We start from the raw sequence: 21,502 nt of genomic DNA on the forward strand, positions 1-21,502 counted from the left end.
CACACAGACGTCTGGTGTGTTGCAGCTTTATGCCAACCAGGAAGGAGGTCCAGTGGGATATACGGGGAGTAAGGGAGCGTCTTGTAGTCTTTTTGGACGTATTTGCCCCAGCATGCGTGGGCCACTGCTATCAGTGGGTTGACCAACTCGCTTTTAGGGTGCTTAATTGACAACCACGTTATCAGTGGGGTCCCTTTTAACCAGGACTCCAGCCATTCAGATTCTGCCGGCGTTGGTCTGTGGATCCAGTTCTGTAGCCACTGCAGTTGGGCTGCCGCCCAGTACAGTTCAAAATTGGGAGCTCCCAGACCGCCCATGTCCGCTGGGCATTGCAATGAGGCTAGTGCCACCCGCGCACTTCCCCCACCCCATATAAGTTGTAGAAGCGCTGTGTTCAGATTGCTGAAAAAGCTCCTTGGAATGTTGATTGGTAAGGCCGCAAAATAATATAATAGCCTCTGTAGTATTAGCATGTTCACGACCGCCACCCTGCCTGGGGGCGAGAGCGGTAATCTGTTCCAGAATCGTAGGGAGCCCTTTACGGAGGCAAGTGCTCTCCCCAAGTTCCCGTCTCTCAAGTCTTCGGTGCTGTGGTATATGTTTACCCCGAGATATTTGAACGTTTCGAAACACCATTTCAGTCGGCTCGGCGGGGCAGTCTCCTGTCTCGCCGATGGCCACCTGGCCAACGGGAATGCGCACGACTTATCCCAGTTTACCACTAGGCCGGATATGCTTCCAAATTCGGTAAGCAGTGACATTACTGCTGGTAGCACCTCGCTACTTTTACGAGTATAGACAAGGGCATCATCAGCGTATAGCGAGACTGCGTGGTGAAGCCCGTTCCTGACTATCCCCCAGCTGTCCTTCATCGAGCGTATCCTCGCTGCTAGTGGTTCCTTTGTTATAGCGAACAATAGCGGGGATAGGGGGCAACCCTGCCTCGTGCCCCTGGAGATTAGAAAGCTATCCGATATGACTCCCCCGTTTTCACTCTAGCTTGGGGGTTAGAGTAGAGTGTCCGGACCCAACGAATATAGTTGGGGCCTATTCCCATTCGCCGCATTGTGGCCAGTAGGAAGTCCCATTCTAGCGTGTCAAACGCTTTTTCAATGTCTAGTGACAGCACCATCTCTTCGAATGCCTCCGGGGGGGTATCACCCATTATGCTCAGCAGTCTGCGGATGTTTGAAAAGGTGTTGCGTTTCAGGATGAAGCTGTTTTGATGATCATGTATTAGGGTATGTATAATGGGAGCTAGTCGGTTAGCCAATATTTTACCTAATATTTTGCAGTCTAGGTTTAGGAGCGAGAGTGGTCTATAAGATTTAACGTCAGTGGGGTCACAACCCTGTTTGGGGAGAACCACTATCATAGCCTCCCTCTGAGATGGGGGAAGCTGTTCGTTGGCCCAGGCCTCCTTGAACACCCTCGGTAGATGAGGCTTTAGGAGAGAGGAGTAGGAAGTATAGTACTCTATCGGGAGGCCGTCTGTGCCAGGTGCTTTGTTCCTGGGCATTTGCGTCAGGGCTAAATCTATTTCGCCCGCTGTCAAGGTGGTTTCAAGAGAGTCCCTGTCTGCTGGGGATAGTTGTGGTAACAGTGAGTCTCCCAGGAAGGACTCGAGTTGCAGTGACGTGCACGAGGTGCGTTTAGTGTACAGCTTTGTATAATATTCACGGAATGTCTCATTTATTTCAAGTTGCGTGTTTACCGTGGTGTGTGTGTCTATCCGTATGGTCCAGATGGGGGAATGCTGTTTGTCCTCCCGTAGCAGCCACGCCAGCAGTCTGCCCGATCTGTCGCCTTCTGCGTGCAAGCGCGATAGGTGGTAATTATAATCATGACATCGGAGTCTGCTGTCTGCCTCGTTGTAGTTCGAGCGCGCTTCTTTTAGCGCTGTGTAGGGGATTTCGTTGCGTGCTACTGCTATCCTGAGCTCCTGTTCTAATTTACCTACTTCCGCCTGAAGGGTGCGTTTCACTCCCCACGTGGTGGACATGCATTGTCCTCGTATCACCACTTTATGAGCGTCCCATTCGGCTGCCTGTGAGTTTGCTGTTGAGTCATTTGTTTCCCAGTACTGATTCAATGTGGTTTTTAGAATTTCCACGAATGCCTGGTCTTGTAAGGCGTTTACCTGCAGGCGCCACGTGGGGATCGCCTGTCGCCTCCTACCCCAGTCCAGTGACACCTTCAGTGGTGAGTGATCCGAAAGTGTCCTTGCTAGGTATTCCGACCCGTTCACCGATGCTCCTATGTCCCGAGTGCCCCATATTATATCTATTCTAGAATGAGTTTTGTGTGGTGCTGAGTAGAAGGAGTATTCCCTCTGCTGCGGGTGGCCGATTTGCCATAAGTCATATAATCTCACGTCCCCCGCCCATGTCTGTAATGAACTTGTGGTGTTTCTTTTTGCTGTCAGACTCGTTGGAGCGCAGGACCTGTCGAGTATTGTGTTTGGTGTGCTATTGAAGTCACCCCCCCAAATGGCCGGAGCCGAGGGGTTGGTCAGTAGAGATGGCGTGAGTGTGCTCAGGAAGCCTGCGATCCCACAGTTTGGGGCATATATGCCAACTATTGTCAGCTGTCTGCCATCTAGTTGGCCCTCTACCACCACAAATCTTCCGCCTGGGTCTATTCTGTGTGCTGTTTGGAGGAATGGGACCCCGCTTGCTATCCAGATCAACACACCCCTCGCGAGGGCCGAGTATGTTGTGCCTATTACCTGCCCACCCCACCTCGCACGCAGCTCCTGCAGATCGGGCTCCAGCATATGTGTCTCTTGTATGATAGCAATGTGTGCTCTCAAGCGTTTAAGGCGTGTGTACACCCGGGACCGTTTACTCGGCGCTCCCATTCCCCTCACATTCCATGTTACAATGTCATATTGATTTATTTTACATTTCGTGTGTGGTGCCATGTGAGTTTATGAGATGAGCCTATTCGTGCATATCTGTCAGTTGCCTCCGTCCCGTGCTCAGACCCCCCTCCCCCAATGCTGTGTCTATGAATGAAGATTCCATTTGCGGCAGTGAGCCCTTCCTTTTAAGTGGATCTGTCGTGTGCTTTATTGCTAAATTACAACTCCCTCCCGCCCCAGCTACAACCTTAACCCTACTAAAAATTTGTGTGTAACTACTTAACCCATAACAGTGTGAAAGAACCTGTATCCAACTGGATATCCGTGGTGGTGTAATATTGGCAACCAGATGTGGCTCTTTTACGGGGCTCACATCTTTCCGCAGACTTAATCTGCTAATAACGTTAGACGCCCCCTGTTGTGTAGGACAGAGAGATATAAAGGGAGTCTCTCCCGCTGCCCCCCCTGTTTGCCCGTCTCCCCCGACCCCCCTCGCACACTCCCCAGGGAGCAGGGGGAGATAAATTGTGCAAAAGATACACGCTGTTGTTAGTGTCCAGCACTCCGGGGCTGTCCCCTCTCAGAGGCCCCCCCGGCGACATCCGAACACGGCCGCTATTTGTGTTGGTGGAAAGGTGGATCGATGGAGTATAGTTAAAGTTCGTCTGCAGTTCTTGGGGTGACTATCGGCCCTTTCCCCACTCCTGTTATTGTAGAGTCGGAGTTGGCAGTGTCTGAGTCCAAGCTGATCTCGGGAGTCGACCTGGGTCCTCCAAATTTGCTTTGCATCAGCAGAGGTGTTTCCTTCAACACTTTCGCCCTTTCTTCGGCTGCCTGGCGATCATTGGGTTGACTCTTGGTGCGTCTCTTAGTTCGTTTCCTCTGTGCAGGGGTTATCCATTCCTCGGCATCCCCAGTGTCCTCCCGGGGGGGCGCCAGGCCCTTGGCGTGCAACCATGTCCAGGCGTCCTCAGGGGAGGTGAAGATGTGGGTGCGTTCCTACGATACCACTCGTAATTTGTCAGGGAACAGCAGAGCATATTTGATGTCGTGTTCCCGCAGGCGCTGTTTGATTTTAACGTAGGTGTTGCGTTGATTTTGCACCTCCTGTGTGAAGTCTGGATATGCATTAATAGTTGAGTCCTCGTATTTGTAAGGGCCTTTATTGCGGAACTGTTGTAAAATTGCGTCTCGGTCCCTGTGATTTAAAAATCTGGTAATCAGTGGTCTGGGTGGCTGGCCTGGGGCTGGAGGTCTGCTCGGGATTCTGTGCACTCTTTCTATGGAGAAGAACTTGGATGGAGCCCCGTTTAGTACTTCCTTGATCAGCCATTGCTCCAGGAGTAGCTCCAAGTGCGGTTGCCTCATATTTTCAGGGAACCCCAGAAAGCGAATATTGTTGCGGCGCGATCTACTCTCCGCTTCCTCTGATCTCCGCCGGAGTGCCTTCACTTCAGCATCTAGGCGCTGTAATCTGTTGTTGGTTATCTTGGGCCACGGGAGCCAGTTCGGATATCGCCTCTTCTGCCGATTTCACTCTTTCCGACAGGTTGCGGTGGTCCACTCGGAGTATACTTAGATCTTGGGAGACTGCGTCTATTCTCTTTTCCAGGGAGGATTTAGTACTTGGAGTACTTTCTCAAATTGTGCGGAGTGTGATAAGAGTGTACTTTCTAAAGTTTGTAGAGACGGGTTTGGCTGCTGTTCACAGGGTGCTGCGCTCTGGGCGTTCCGGTCTTGATTCTTGGACGATTTAAGCCTGCCTGCCATTGTGCCTGCCTGGTTAAAGCCGTGCAGGGCGCTGTGGTGCTCTGCGCAGTTTTATTTTGATCTCGCAGTGGTTTGCCCCTGCTATGTGTTCCCTTGGCGCAGTCTCCACCAGGTTCTGATGGTGCGTCCTCCTTGGGGCCAGGATTTCGCTCCTGCTGCTCTGATAGTTCAGTCACCCAGAGGGGGCATCGGCGGAGACAGGTCGCAGCCGCTCGGGTGGGGGCGGGGGAGACAGCCAGGTGCCCAGGCCAGGGAGACCGGTCCCCGACCGGATCCGCGTTCCCCTCCACTCCCGATAGCCAGAGTCCGAGGTTGGGCATCCACTGGTGTTCTCCGTCTCGGCGTGGCGCTGGTCTAACTGGCGTGTGATCCCTTCGCTCCCCGCGGGCCGGGTTCGCTCCCACGCTCGTCGAGCCGACCCGGGTGGGGCCTCTCAGATCACGGCACTGTGCTCAGCAGGGCGTGGACTTTCCCCTCTGCCAGGCAGCGACACCTCAGTAAATGCCTCCAGCGAGGGGGAGGGCCAGGGGAAGGGGGGAAGGAAGGAAGAGGGGCCCTCGCCGCCCCCAGCCGCAGCGTCTCACCTGCCACAATAGTCCAGGGCCCACCGCGCCCGCAGAGCCTCAGCTTCCTCCTCCAGGCAGGGGCCACACTACTTCCTGCATGCAAGGGCCGAGCCGGGGCAGCGCGGGCCGCTCCGCACGTCTCGTTTGGTTTCCTCGTGGATAGTTCCAAAGCCCCAGCCCAGCGGCAACACCGCGTCTTATTCGCGGCACCGCTCCTCCTGCCGGACGCGTGGCTTGTGAAACCACCCCGGCGGGTCCAGCAGCACAGCAGCGCCTCGTCCAGGGAGGGGGAGCGCAGCAGAGGGGGCACACCCTGCCCCTTAGCGCCCTGGGCGTTTCGGGCGAACCCCAGCCCCGGTGACGGCTCGGCGGCTCACGCCCCGACCCCCCGGGGGAAAGGAGAGCCAGTTCATCAGCCGCGGCTCTGCTCGCGCCGGACGGCGCCATTTTGAAGGCTCCCGGCTCCTCACCTCGCTTCCCGGGGCGGTTTCGGCCATTCAGTCTCGTTTTCCCGGGTGTCCTCCTCGCCCAGCAGCCCTCAGCCTGAGGGGGGGGCAGTACACGAGATCCTCAACGACGATAAGGTTCCAAGGGGGGCGCCCTGCAGGATGTTTATGACGAGTCCGGGACGGAGCTCGCTATCTAGGCGTCCTTCCCGGCCACCATTTTGGCTCCTCCCCCATGATTCGGACATGCTTAATACCAAATATGTCCAGGTTCGGAGATATCATTATGTAGCTGGACAACAGGGACACAGGCAAAAAGTGGGGGTAACCATGCTAAAAAGAGGGGACTGCCCTACCGTTGCCTCTCCCAAGTCTGGGGGAAGCCAAGGTAACATTTCAAAGGTAGCACGGACTCCAAAGTCCCTAGCGTTGGTATGCAGATTTACTAGCCATCCTGCCGGAGGAGGTGACAACACCTCCTGCCACACAGGCATTGTTTCTGACCTCTAAGAGCACGGGCTCTCACTTTCAGGGGGTCAGAAACATGTCTGTGGTGGCAGCCTCGTTGATGCCAGCCAACCAGCACACTAGGGGACTAGTAGGGTTCCGGGGTTATCTCGAGTGTACGCTCTGGGCGCAACACTGTAATCAGTGAGGATTTATTAATACGAGGTGTTTGATACCAAATACCATAGGTTTCAGTGAAGCCATTATGTAGCTGGGTAACTCATTTTGACCAGTCCACAGTAAATACTTTGAGATGGCTTCACTGCTCACTTGTATTATATAGCAGTGGTACTAGACATTACAGGGGCATATCTGCTGATGCAGATTTGTCCTCACATGTGCTACAATGCACCCTGCCTTAGGACTCCAAGGCCTGCTGTAAGGTGACCTACATATAGCCCACACAGTGTCTTTGGCATGGCACACAGAAGTATGCCATGTCGTGTTTTCAAGCACGGTTTTCACCATGTCACGCAGCCTGGGATTGCAGTCTGTGTGTAATCTGGTTGTGCGTCCCTTAGGGTGGCATAAGACATGCTGCAGCCCTTAGGGACCTATGTCCTAGGACCTGGGGTACCATTTACTAGGGGCTTACAGGGGGACTCAAGGCCATGCCAGTTGGGTTACCATTAGACTTTACTTGTTTTAGGGGAAAGAGCACCGTCACTGAGGTCTTATGAGGTCTTATTAGCAGGCCTTAGTACACAGTCAGAGTTGAAAACCAGCATCTAGTAGTTCTAAAGTGGTCAAACACATTGAGGGACATCTGTAAAGAAGTTCAGTCTCCTACAAAACCTAACCCCCTTTCTCTGCCTCTAGAGACATTCAGTTGGAAGCAAGGATTTAGATTTTCTCACCTTCTGATGAGTTTGTGGATTTCAGTTCTATAACACCATAAGCTTGGTGGGCTATCCTTATGGTTTGTCTGCAAGTTCTTGTTCCAGCTGCAGTATCTTTTGATTTATGATGCTAATTTCTCATATGAATTCATTGTCTCGCAACCTCAACCGTTTCTGTTTTATTCATTTTCTGTATGCACTCTGCTCTCCTTCTACCCATTCATAATCTCTTTGCTTTTTCTTGCACTCCTCCAGATGCCCTTGGAAATCACACGCAGCTTTGTGCAGAACAGTGATGGCACCTATGAGCTCTTCAAATGCCCAAAGGTAGAGGTGGAGAGCATCGCTGAAAGCTACGGCCGGGCCGATAAGCAACCTATCCGGCCCCTGGAGCTTAAAACCTTCCTTAAAGTGGGTATGTTCCGTCACAGCTATGATTCTGAATTCTGCACGTGCCTACAAGAACTCTTACTTCATTGCTTGCTCCCTTCTACAGACCCTTTTCCCCAACTGTTCTTTTGCTACTCAACTTTCTCCCCACTCATCTTCTCTTCTTACTTTCTCATTTGACACTTTAGTAACTGTCACTTCCCTTTTTCTTTCATTTTTTTTTTTTTTTTTTTTTTTTTTTGCTGGCAACCGTTTTTCGCTTCTACACATTTTCTTTAACACTGTTTAGGTGACCTCTTCCTCCTTCCCTGTGCTCTGACGCACTTTTTCTCTTTCCCTTCCTTTTTGTTCTCAATTCCTTTATATCTTCCTGCCTAGTTCTCACTTATCCGACTCATTCTGCATCACATGCTGTTCCATATTTCTTCTATCTTTAGTTTTTCACGCTCCATCTTGTAGTAGGAAGAGAGGTCACTTAATGGTTTACTCACTGTGAGCCTCAATACTTCCTACAAGTGTCAGTGCTGGTCCAAGGCTCCATGAAAGGGTGCTTACTTGCCTCTCTTGTTCCTTTTTTTTTTTCCTTTCTTTTTTTTCATGTGTCTGCTGCTCTTTTTTCCATTGGATCTCTCCTATGCGAGCTTCGGAACCACAGAGTATGATTGCCAAGCACCTCCCAAAGTCTTATGTCCTTATCCTTGGAGACCGGACTGTAGGGGGCTGGCATGGTTTGTACTGGGTACCTAAGGTACTTACACCTTATACCAGGTCCAGTTATCCCTTCTTAACGAAATGTTGGCAGTGTCTAGCAGCTTAGGCTGTCTAGGGGCAGCTGTAGCAGAGCAGCCAAAGCTGAACTAGGAGACATGCAAAGTCTTGCAGTACCACTATAGTCACACAGTACTTAAACACAATAAAAGGCAATACTCAGTGTTACCAAAAATAAAGGTACTTTATTTTAGCGTCACAAGGCCAAAAATATCTTAGAGGCAATACTTCTACCGGCGGTATTATACACAATATATACACTAGTAACCAAAACTGGTAAGTAAACAGACAGAGAATATTGCAAATAGTGACTAACACATCAGATTGCAGTGGGCCTAAGGGCAACACAAACCATATACTGAAATAGTGGAATGCGAAAATCTGATTCCCCCACACAAGTGTAGTGTTTAGAGGGGCGCTGGGAGTGTAAGAAAACACCGAAGGTAAGTAAAGTACCCCACCCCAGAGCCCAGGAAAACAGGTGTAAAGTACAGCAAGTTTCTTCAGAACACACTACAACTTGTGGTGAAGGATTATGCAAGAACCAATCAAGACTGCAAGCAACCAACAATGGATTCCTGGCCCTGAAGACCTGTGGAGAGAGGAGACCAAGCCCAGAAGTCAATGAAGAGTCTCGGAAGAACAGGAGCTCCTACCCACCTGGAGGAAGGTGCAAAATTGGATTCTCTGGTTGGAAGAAAAGTACAGAAATACACCAAAAAAGATAGCTGCAGGTTCCTGCTTGGTGCAAGAGATGTCCCACGTCGAGTCGTTGGATGGAGGCTGTTTGCGTCGCTGGATTCCGCCAACAAGCTTTGGTTCACGCAAGAGGCGTTTTGCGTCAGAGGAGCTGCCCGGACCGAGGAGGGACCTGGGGGGGGTCTCAACTCAGACTGAGGAGACGGAGGGGGCTATCAGCACTTTAGAGAGCCCTCAGAAGACCAGACAGCACCCACGTGAGTCCCAGGACAAGGGAACAAAGGAGTTGCAAAGTACGGTCATTGCAGCACTACACATAGGGATCCCACGCTGCCGGAGAACAACTCAGGGAGCGGAGCATCGCGGGGTAGAGTGCTGGGGACCGGGGCTATGCTGTGCACGAAGAACTTTTGGAAGAAGTGCACAGAAGCTCAAGGAGCTGCAGAGGATATGATGTACAGGGGTACTGTCTGGCATGGGGAGGTAAGTCCTTACCTCCACCAAATTTGTACAGCTGGACCTTTGGACAGTCAGGATCACTTCGGTCCACCACCGGTGTTCCAAGGATCACGCTCGTCAACAGGAGGGGAGTCCAGAGTACCGGTCATCGTTGTAGAGAGGTGCCTGCTGAAGCAGGGAAGTGACTCAGTCACTCCACGGGAGATTCCTTTGGTTCTTGTGGTGCAGGGTGAAGACACAGTCCTCAAAGCTTGCACAACCTGGAAACTGTTGCAGTTGCTGTCTGGGGCTGAAGTTGCAGGTCACAGTAGCCTTCCTGGATACTTTGTTGCAGTTACAGCGGTTCCTGGAGCAGTGTGCGGTTGATCCGACGGTCAGAAGCTGAAGCCGAATCTGAGGAAACACCCAAAGCAGAGTCCCTAAATAGCCCTGAGAGAGGGATTGGCCAAGTACCCAAGTATGCACCTATCAGGAGGGGGTCTCTGACGTCACGTGCTGACACTAGTCACTCAGATGCTCCCAGAGTTTCCCCACACCTTGGAATCCAAGATGGCTAATGCCAGGGACACTCTGGAGGAGCTCTGGGCATCACCCCTAGGGTGGTGATGGACAGGGGAGTGGTCACTCCCCTTTCCTTTGTCCAGTTTTGCGCCAGAGCAGGGACTGGGGGTCCCTGAACCAGTGTCAACTGGATTATGCAAGGTGGGCACTATTTGTGCCCTTCAAAGCATTTCCAGAGGATCTGGGAGGATACCCCTCTCGTGCCTGTAACACCTATTTCCAATGGGAGATGCATTGAGCCGCTCAATCCCAGGAAGGCAGAACAATCTCCAGGAGGGCAGTAGCCTGTCTGTGAAGTGGCAGCAGCTTGGTCTGCAGTGGAAACCTCAGAGAGCTGGTTTGGCAGTACTGGGGGTCCATGTTGGAGACTCCAGGGTGCATGGAATTGGTGCCCCAGTACCAGATTTGGATTGGGGGTTCAATTTCACAATCTTAGACACCTCACATGGCCATATTCGGAGTTACCATTGTGAAGCTACATATATGTAGTGCATGCTTATAATGGTGTCCCTGCACTCACGAAGTCCGGGAAATTGGTCCTGGAAAACGTGGGGGCACATTTGCTAGTGCAGTGAAAAATGGCTGTGAAATAGTGTGTGCAAGGGCAGTCATGAAAGAATGTTTGTATGAGCTCCTTATTTCTGTTGCCACTAATGCTGCAGCCCATAAAGATCTCCTGGAACCCCAATGCCCTGGGTACCTAGGTACTATATAATGGGGACTTAAAAGTGGGGGTCCAGTGTGCCAATTAAAACTGAAAAAAAATGTGAGGGAGCTTAAGTGCAAAAGGGCCCTGAGGTCCCAATGTCATAGTACGGGTTCTAGCTGTGGGAACAAGCACAAAGTCCTTTAGATTTGTGGATGTCGCAGGGTAAGGTCGCAGATCATACCTCCCTATACCTTGTCTCCGGGAGCCTGTCTGTCCTCCTTGCATCTCTTAACCCATCCCTTCGTGGATTCGGTGAACTTTCCACCTGTTGCTGGTTGGCGAACCTCCCTGGCCGAACGGGGACAGATTCTGGTACTTCAACTCGTCCCTTAATAATGTTATCATCATCGTTGTCAAATGGGAAATGACTTACAAAGCGCGTTTTCAGCTGGGAGGAGGAGGCGGTGACGTGTGCCGAGGCAGGAGCCCTTTAAAGACTTGCTTGCGCTTCCGCGGGAAGCGCGTTTTCAGCTGGGAGGAGGAGGCGGTGACGTGTGCCGGGGCAGTAGCCCTTTAAAGACTTGCTTGCGCTCCCGCTACAGCTGGAAGCACGTTTTCAGCTGGGAGGAGGAGGCAGTGACGTGTGCCGGGGCAGGAGCCCTTTAAAGAATTGCTTGCGCTCCCGCTAACGCGGGAAGCGCGTTTTCAGCTGGGAGGAGGAGGAGGCGTTGACGTGTGCCGGGGCAGGAGCCCTTTAAAGACTTGCTTGCGCTCCCGGGCAAAGCCCGGGCCAAGGGCGGGCCTGTCCTGTGCCCCTCGGAGACCGGAGGAGGCTGGGCTGGGCAACCCCTCTTTCATCTGCATTGTGGTAGTAGCAGGTTTGTCAGTGCCTGGTCAGTGCCTCCAGTCCCAGGTACCTTTGTTCTTTTCCTATACCCATGGGATCCGTGCGGGCTGGGTCATCATTATTCAATTTTCCCTTTGTTTTCGTCCTTGGGGGCCCCAGTCCTTGGATTGGACACGCCGTAGCGAATAATGGGGAAGCGTAAGGCAGATGTCCCTGTGCCACCTTCCGGCGCCAAAAAACACAAGACACGAGCTGGTCGGAAAATTGATGACCCTTCTAAACCCATTAGGAATCAATTTCAAGCTATTGATTCCTTGTTTGAGGAAGTAGAGGCAATATTGAGGAGTCCATCTATTATTGCCCCTTCCATTCCTGCTACTTCGACTATTAGGAAGATCCCGGATCTATTTATCAAAAAACTACGGACACCTCTTCTGTCTGTTGAAGCGGACCTCCACCCCCCCTCCTTTATCTGAGGCTGCAATTCCCTCACCACCAATGAGGCTTACTTCAAGTGTTGAAGTTGCAGAATGTAACCAACGTAGGGATTCTCTGCATTTGGGTTCCAAGTCTGTAGTTTCTAGTGATATTCTCTGCTCCAATAGATTTCAACTCCTATCTACTTTTAGCGAGAGCCCAGGTCGCTCTCAGCCCTTAATTGCTGTGGAACCTGATACAGAGGAACTTGCCTTGCAGGCTCAACGCAAGATGTCACTCGAACTGGAGAACGTTTCCCAGAAGCTGGACAATTTAAAATCTTTGATAATGGTTATTTTGGGTAAAATTTCTGGACTATCTGAGACGAAGGTATTGTGTAATTGTAAATCGTTTAGCACGAATGACCACCTTCCTGAGTTGATTGGAGGGCCTAACGTGCTAGCTTCATTAGACAATGGGGACAACTTAGCTTCTCACCCTAAATATCCAAAGCGGGGGGCTAAGCCTACGAGTATGGCAACAAATAAAAAGGGGAGTTGCCTCTCTCTATCCGATGGCAACCCCACCGATTCCGGTCGTATGCTTATTCTCGCTCCAACTAACTACGATCTATGTCCTCCCTGTACAAATCCCGTGTCCATGGGAGCTATGGTTGGGAAGGGTGTACGGGTGCCCGTAAGTCCACCCAGAATCCCACGTCAAGGTCAATCCAAATTCATTCAGGCGACAGTTCCCAAGGGGAGAAATGATCAGAGTAGGAAGGATGCACACATCTACATGACAGGGGTCCCCAGGTTACTCGCTGGGCAGAGAGAGTCTCATGATTCTCTGATTAATAAAGTTGTCTATTGGTTTCGCATTCAGAGGAAATGTCTGTCTGTTATCCGTTCTGATATTTGGGAGGCGCGTAGACATGCTCAACCAGACTCAGATTTTGATTATATTTCAATCCTCTTTTTTGACACCTCTATGGTCAATAACCTTTATGGCTTTCAACCTATGGACTCATTCTCTGATATCTGGTAGAAATATCGGCATTGGCCTCTGCATGTATTCTCTGGGGGGGGGGGGGGGGGGGGGGGGAGAGTCACGAAGGACCGATAGACCTTTCAATACTCACGAGGGAATGGCTCTGGGTCCACTAAATAGCAATCGATCAGCTTTGACTAAGACCCGCACCCCCCGGTTATCTGATTTAGATTGACTAAACAACGTCTCTACCTTAGTGCTCTCCACCGCAGATGCTATGGTTTATAGAGACAAACGATCAAGGGTTCTGAACTCAATTATATCCCCGAGAGTTAGACCCACACCTGTGCCCTCTGTACTTAATATTGTATCTTGGAATGTAGCTGGAATAAGGAAAAAGTTGGGAGATCCTGGATGGGTAAATTTCATCTCTAAGCAAGACTTATGCCTTCTCCAGGAAACCTCGGCGGAAGAATTAATATATGTTGAGGTGTTCACAACTTATTTTGTCGCAGCTCAGCCTGCCTCGGGAGGCTTTGGTAGGCCGATGGGTGGGCTCATGACTTTAGTGAATAAGAAACTACAATGCGACCACTTTGTATTACCCCTTAACTCATTAGATTTATTGGGTGTTAGACTTATATTTCACCCTGGTTTTACAGTGACCTTGGTCAACGTGTATGCGAGGTTCGTCCCCCCCCCAATATGGAATCAAGGATACTTGCCCAGCTAGTCGAGCACATGGAATCTTTGCATCCTTCTAACCATCTGGTGATAGGGGGCGATATAAATTGTTCTTTTGTATTCAAGAACCTCGTAGGTAATTTAACATCTGAAGAAGATGACTCCTGGGGTATTCCCCAAATGAAGGATGATTCTCTTAGTATTGGCTCTTGTGCTGCTACACAGATGGCTTCCCTTTGCCTACGCCATGGACTCAGGGAATGTAATGGTCGGACTAGATCTGATCTTAATCGTGCCCCCACTTTTAAGCGGGGGTGTTCGTCCAGCACTATTGATTATTTTTTTGTTGACATCAGGCTTTGGTCACATATTCTGGACATGAGGGTTGAACTCCGTCACGACAGCGATCATTACCCTCTGTCTTACTTTATTTAACAAAGCATTTGGGAGAACTCAACACCTAGAGATCACTGATGTTCCGATCCCTTCCCTTAACTCCAGGCAAACTCGTGTTAGTTAGCCAAAAGTTATATCTAACCCATTTCTGGTTAAACAAATTTATTCTTCCTTCCTACAGTTGTTCTCCGGTATTGAAAAGCAAGAGGTCGATAGTCTTCCAATTATGAAAAATCATGCTGAATTGATAAAATTTCTACAGAATGTTTTCTATAAAGAAACCACTGTGAGACATACTCTAGATGCTATCCGATCCAGGGAATGGCTCAACAATAACAATAACAATAACTGCGACCATGCTAGGCTCAATCTTAAATTGGCCCTCCGCAAGCACTCACAGGAGGAGATCAGGACCGCTAGAGTCAGCTACACTAAGGCCCTGAATCTAGCGAAGAAAAACTGGGAATTTGAGACCTGGCAGAAGCTGCTGGAGGCAGTCGAAAATCGAGACAAGGGTTCTTTTTGGAGGTTGCTGACTCACAGGCAAAGAGAGGGTAATGTTATTCCTAATTTTCACATCCAGCCTGAAAGATGGGTGGCTCATTTTTCCGAGATTTATGCCTCATTTGAGCAACTGCATCACAAGACCTATACGGGTGGCAAATGTAGATCCCTTATCGAGGGTCCCATGGAGAACATTGTTTTTACAATTGCTGAAACCACGGCAGCTATTAATTCTTTGAAACCCGCTAAGGCTCCCGGTCCCGACAAGATACCGGGGGACCTGTTTAAGTCCGAACCCGTTATTTGGGCGTGGTACATTAATACTTTATCAAATGCCATCGCAACAGGTAACCCCATTCCGGACTCGTGGCTCGGAGCCGAAATTATCCCTATTTACAAAAAAGGAGATGTGGGACTGCCAGCCAATTACCGCCCAATTAGCCTCATTGATAATCTTCAAAAGATTTTCTCTAAGCAAGTCCTTGTCAGGCTAATGGACTGGGTCCAAGCTAACCAGGTTCTATCTCCCCTTTAGGCTGGGTTTCGTTTAAAAATTAGCACTATGGACCAAGTTTTTAGATTTTTTTTGTTACTTTGGAAATACGCTACCTTGGCCAAACAAAATTTGTATGTTGCTTTTGTTGACCTTAAGTCCGCGTTCGATCTTGTTCCAAGGCAGAAATTGTGGGAAGTCTTAAAGAAAACCGGCATCCCGTTGAACTTGGTGCATCTAATCCAAAGATTACACAAGAACACCTATGCTCGAGTAAGATGGGGCAGCCAGGGGGAACTTACTGATCGTATTAATATCAGGCGGGGAGTACGCCAGGGCTGTATCCTGGCTCCTACTCTCTTCTCGTTGTTTATCAATGAAGCAGTGCAAGTTGTAACTGTTAAAACGATGCCCCTACTTTGAATAATACAAAAGTTCCAATCCTCTTATTTGCTGACGACTCCCTCTTGATCTCTAAAACACCTATGGGCCTTCAGGCCCTCCTGGATAGGTTTAGTGTGTTTTGTGCAGATCATGGATTGGAACTTAACTCTAGTAAAACAAAACTTATGATCTTTGGTCCTGGTAGCTCAAAACGTTGTAACATTCTGTATAATGAGGTTCCCTTGAGTAAGGTATGCTCTATTGATTATTTAGGGGTAAGAATCAGTAATGATATGAACTGGCAGGCCCAGGTAGGGAAAAGCTCAGCCCTCTTAGCACATAAGTCAGGGGCAATTTTGCGTTTTCAAATGTCTAATATTGAGAAAGTTGTTTCCCCAGCTATTAAAATTTATCTAGCTAAGGCTCAGAGTGCCGCGGTCTATGGTGCTGAGGTCTGGGGTTGCTCTAAATCTAGCAAGTTATCTGTGGGGGAAAATAATTTTGTAAGATCACTCTTGGCATGTCCTCGTAGTACGCCCCTGGTTCCAGTGTTTTTGGATCTAGGGTTCCCTCGCATTTCTGATGTAATAGCTCTAAGGCCTTTAATTTTTTGGGTTCGTGTTTGGACTACCCCTGAATTAGTCATTTACAAGGAATCTTTGCAAAGCTTATTGGATAGACCAAACGTACTTTCTAGTCCCTGGTTCAAGCACATTTCAGAATGGTTCCATACCTTGGGACTCAGTCACTTTTGGAGCCAGCCCAATAAGTTAAGGAGGGCTCACAAGGACCACCTGAAATCTGCTTATTGGTCCCATGTTAGGGAAAAATATCCCCCATTTTGAACCCTTCCTGGACCTAATTACCGATCAACTAAGCAAAAGTTTGTATGCTCGATTTAGGTATGGATGTCTCCCTTTGAAGTCCTTTTCCAGTTCGTGGAGCTCCACCCTGTTATCCGATAAATGCCCTTGTTGTAATGGTTCTGTGGAAACTGTAGTGCACTTTATGTTTATTTGTCCTGCCTATGGCATTGCCCGGCGGAAATGGGTTTGTCCCGTTTGTAGAAACATGGGGTTGAGAACGTGTAGAGATGCCCTCAGGCTGATGTTGAGAGATTGCTCCTTTCTTCTAATTTGTGCGGTCAGCAAGTTCCTTGCGTCCGCTTGGCATATACGTACATACTTTTTAAATAAAGAAAAGGACTATAGTGATTTGTTATTAATTGTTCCCTGATTTTACCTTATTCTATTTTATTGTTTTACTAATTGAATTTCTTATAAATTACTGATGAGGAAGTTAAAAGCAGCCAACAAAAGGATCTTTGACATTTCCTTTTTATTTATAGGCCGGGGTACACATGTGAAGATTTATCTTAATTTTTTCTCCTTGTACACTCGCAGATTCCTCATTTTACAGTATTCTTATCTTATTCTTATCATCTACTTTTTAATTTTGTTGTTATATATTTATTATGTATAGATCATGATTTTATTGTTGTAAGTTATTGCTTTGATGATTATTTAGACCGAATAAAGCTTACTTGAACTTGAACTTGAATTGGTATATGAAGTCACTAAACTATAGTGACAAATTTGGTAACCAGAGAGAGCATAAGCACTGGAGTTCTGGTTAGCAGAACTTCAGTGACGCAGTCAAGCATACTGACAACACACATAAGCCACAAACTATGAGCACTGGGTACCTGGCTAGCAGGATCCCAGTAAGACAGTAAAAACACACTGACAAATAGGTCCTCCAAATTTCAGTAGCCAACATAATTTACTAGCTAAATCGAGGAGTTCTAGTGATATCATAAGGCAGAGAACTAAGTGGTTTGTAAATGTCACCAGAACCCTGAGATAGAAGTATAGGGCAGTATTATACATGGTACGTGTTTTTTTTTCTTTTTGCTTTACTCTGTGCATTTTATCACTGCTAACCTCTGCTAAAGTGCTTGTGCCTTCCCTCTCAAACATGGCACAATTGGTACATTTAATTTACTTGTAAGTCTTTAGTTAAAGATACTACATGTACCCAGGACTTGTAAATTATGTTCTTCTAGTGGGCGGCCTGTAGCACTCATTGTGAAACCCACTAATGGAGCCATTTGAAATCGGTCTCAGGCCTGTCACAGCATCTTATAGTACAGTGTTTTGGCAGGTTTAATACTTCCTACCTAGGATTTGGCTTTAGAGGTTCATGGGCCAGTATGGATTGAATTTGAAAAGCAGGGCATGTAGTCTCAAGTTGTACATATCCTAGTAGTGAAAAACTCCTTAAGGTTTTTTTTTTTTTTTTTTTACTGCTGTCAGACTTATCACGCCCATTAACACTGGGTTACCTTATTACATTTAATAAGTTATAACTTGGATTGAGAGCCAATGGAAATATGTGGTTTACTTTCAAATGAATTGAAATTTAAAATACTGTTTAATTATTAAAGTCTGATTTTAAGACACACTTCTGAAAATACCACTTTTAGGAAGTTGACATTTTTATTGTCCTAACCATTTGTGCCTTATGACAGTGTCCTTAGTTACATGACTGTACATGTGTCTGCTTTTTGGGTATGTTTATTGCTCCCAAGCAGTACTACAAAGGAGGCTCAGTTGTGGAAAGAATAGGCAACCCTGGCAGGATGTCTATAGGAACTGTACCCAGCCCCACTTACATTTTAAAGGGCTTTGGCTACTACACACCAAAGGAATCCAACCACAGGCCTACATCCCTTTTGTCACCCCTAGACATTTAAGAGCTTTGACATGAGAAGGGAAGAATTTTCCAGAACCAGATTGGATAGAATAGGGATTATCTCCCCTCACAAAGGCTGGCACCAGTTATAAATGTTGGCCTTCCAGAGGCACTATTCAGAACACACCTAGACCTGTGGACATTACTGAAAAAGGACTGCCCTGCTACTCGAGGACTGACAAGCTGCCTGAGAAGGAAGAATGAACCTGCTTACTTTCATCCCTTGCTAACCTGAGTGACTCCAAGAGTCAATTGGCTGACCTTCTTTTTGAGCTATAGGGACATAAGCTCCAGAGGCCTAGCTGCAACTGCCCAGCTGGACCTGAAACTGGTCCTGCCTGAGCCCTCCTGGCCCCTACTGGAGTGAATTCCTGATCCCTCAAGAAGCCCCCACCCATTTTCTGGTCCTAGATCCTTGGTTAACATCAGTCTGACCGCTTCCTAAGAAGAAAAGGTAAAATCCTGAAGTTTGGTCTCTTTGCAACCGTGAATGTGCCCCTGGGTGCCAAGACTGTGCTACCAACGGCAGCCGTCAACACAAAACTCCAGTGAAGATCTGCTGCTTACGCTACATGACCACCAGTGCAAGATTTCCAATTCATGCTACAGCAAGAACAACCTGTGGTGACCACCAACGCGAAGCTCCAGCACAACTGTCCACAACACCTGATTGGCTCTTTGTGTTACAGGCATGACAGCCCGTGCTGCCAAGCCTGCTCTTTGTGCTGCAGTGACGATCATCCGCGATGCTCTCTGCTCCTCATTGTAGGAAGCTGGCTCTGTATATACTAGTCCAGTGGATCCCCAGAGGATAAAAGTAGGTAATCCGAACGCTCTTTTGTGGTAGTCTGGTCGAGCAGTTAGGCCAATCAGAGGAGTGCTAAGCATTTGCTGTACACACATAGTTGAGATCTGAGGCCCACGCTCAATGACTAACTCAAGGCCAATTTTTATGCATCAACAAGTATATTTTATTTATAGAACCAAAAGGATCTTTGTTGCACTTTCAAGTATCAAATGCACTTTGTTTAGAATTCACTGGTAAAACAGTTTTCAGGTAAGTAATACTTTTCAGTATGTTATAGAAAGCAATGCAGTCCTAGGGGAGGAAAAGTATCAACACAGTTCTCAGGTAAGTATTCGACTTACGATCCCACTCTTCGGGGGTTAGGGTGTCCACAGAGCAAAGTTTAGGAAGACACCAAGGGTGCCGTACAAGCAACATGGGGCCGGCCTGGCGCAGAGGTCAAAGTTAGTGTTGGGTGCCCAATGGAATCCTATGGAGACTATGGGAGGGGCACTTGAAAGAAACAGCTTGCAGGTAAGTACCTGCGACTCCAGTGCACAGACCTGGTGGGGTTTAGATCAGAAATGGGGGTGAGGTGGAATGGGGGGGGATTGCATAGTTCAGCACCAAATGCACATCCTCAGCGGCTGGGTGCAGGATGCAAACACAGCTCTGGGCACCCAGTGCTTTTCAATGGAGGTACCCCAGGGGTTACAAAGAGGCTGCAGACTTCGTCCAGGGAGTCGGCTGAAGAAAACCAATAGCTGGACAGGTAAGTAGAGCCACTAAATATTGCTGGACCATCGGTTGGGTTCCCTAAGGCCAGGGGGCTGCGGGTGCAGGGGTACCTTTAGGTGTCAGGAAATTTTCACTGGAGCCAGTCGAGGTCCGGCGTGTCTTCTGGATTTAGGGTGCAGGGGTAGTTGTGTTGGTCAAGAGGGGTCAACCCATGTTGGACTTGAGGTCGGAATCTCATGGGGACCTTCTATGCACTGGTGGGCCAATTGTTTTCCGGCTGTGGGTGTTGGGTGCAGAGTGGGCAGGACTCGCGGATCCAGGGTCTTGAGTCGTTCTTGGAAGTTTCTTTGTGGACAGGGCTACTGTCCTCTGGAGATCTTGGTCCTTGGGTAGGCAGGCAGTCCTCTGGGGGTTTGTAGAGGTCGCAGGTCCTACTGAATGCATTGCCTTTTTGTAGCAGTAGTCTTGAAGCCGCCGGCAGGCTCTAGGGCTGGGGACAAGTCAGTTGTCGTCTGGAGTCTTCAGTGCTTGAGCAGCTCTTCAGTCCTCCTTCTTTCAGGTCGCTTGGAATCTGAAGAGTAAGGTTCAGGTGTCCCCTTAAATACTAGATGATTGGGCATTACAGGGGTCAGAGGGCAGTAGCCAGTGGCTGAGGGTGGCTAAGCCCTTCTTGTGGCCACACCCTTTGGGGAGGGTGGGCACATACCTAACCCTGGGGGTATTAGATAGGTTCCCAGGCATTTGTTCTAATTAGGCACTCATAGCTGCTCTCATGCCAAAGTGATATGTGAAGCCCCTACGCTCCAACCAATTGTATGGTCGTATCAAAATGAAAGGCAGTGTGGCTAAGGACCTGCACTCAACATATCCCAAGAGGCTGTCCTCAGCACTTTGTTCCAAAGCTTATCAAGGCATAATGGAAGTCCATGCCTTTCCGGGCTGTCCAAGTCTTCCAGTGTAGTTATAGTATCACTTGTTTGTCTCTGGAGCAGTTTTGAACTACAAAAGTTCCTTTCATGCTGAAGCTGTTAAGAATCTAAAAGCAACGCAGTAGTTAATGAGGCGCAATCTAGCTGCTGGTGCAAACGTTGGGATATGACCAATATCCCAGAGATATTTGCAATCAAATAATAATAACACTGCACGGCCAGTAGTCTGGTCACAGATTCCAGTATGAGCTCACATACCTTTTATACCCTTATGGGCACTCTGGGACTTGTAGTCTAAGCACTGTTAGAAAGATTAACAAGCATTTCCAATGCCATTGGTCTTTCGTTTCTGAAAGTTAAAGCACTTGGTGTTGAAAATGACAATGTTTTTTACTTTTGTTTTTTTTGTTTGCAGTGGAGTGATATTATTTGCATAGCGCTATTGCCATTCGTATGACCCCACTGTGCTACAGAACCAGAAATTTGGAAATAGGTTGAGGGAAGAGAGACAAGAGTAATATGGTTGGAAGAAAAAAAAGAAACAACATCCTATTAAACTCATAGGGAATGCAGGATTAAGTAAAGCATGTGCAATGTAAGTAGGAAAAACATGGTTACCTTAACGCTTTTACACTTATTATTCAGAAATCAATGAGTGTTTTTGCCTGAAAAGTTAAGGACATAACTATAGGGCCCGGAAGGGACCCGTTTCAATGTCTATTGCTTATATCCTTGCAAAATGTAAGCAGTGTGGTTTTAAAATACCACATCCATGAACATAGAGCTGCGGTACACATTTTATAAACTAAAATAAGAAAAACAGCTGATAAGGATCATGTTAATCGTTTTCCACTCAAAGCATCATCCAAGTATTGCAGTATCTCGTGGAATAGTGCATTTCCCCACCCAGGGAAAACAATAAGGGTTCTTCACAAGCCCCTCGCGACGCCGGTGTGTTACTTTTAATATGGGGAAAAGTGACAGACCGGCAGCGCGAGGGGCTTGTAAATAAGCCCCAGAGTTGTTTGAAGAAAGAGTAGAAAAAGAAAGTAGTGCTTCACT

The 21,502-nt window shown here is 48.3% G+C and overlaps 1 protein-coding gene across 1 annotated transcript in view; it reads left to right on the plus strand.

Annotated features, from left to right (window-relative positions):
• The window catches only part of C11H2orf42 (chromosome 11 C2orf42 homolog), a 318,795-nt gene that overhangs the window by 246,230 nt on the left and 51,063 nt on the right, over positions 1-21,502 (plus strand). Inside the window, exon 7 of the mRNA XM_069214211.1 lies at positions 7,247-7,406. Coding sequence (XP_069070312.1) covers positions 7,247-7,406 — 160 coding nt within the window. The remainder of the gene's footprint in view (positions 1-7,246; positions 7,407-21,502) is intronic.

The sequence above is a fragment of the Pleurodeles waltl genome, chromosome 11 (genome assembly GCF_031143425.1).
Source record: "Pleurodeles waltl isolate 20211129_DDA chromosome 11, aPleWal1.hap1.20221129, whole genome shotgun sequence".
NCBI classification, from domain to species: domain Eukaryota; kingdom Metazoa; phylum Chordata; class Amphibia; order Caudata; family Salamandridae; genus Pleurodeles; species Pleurodeles waltl.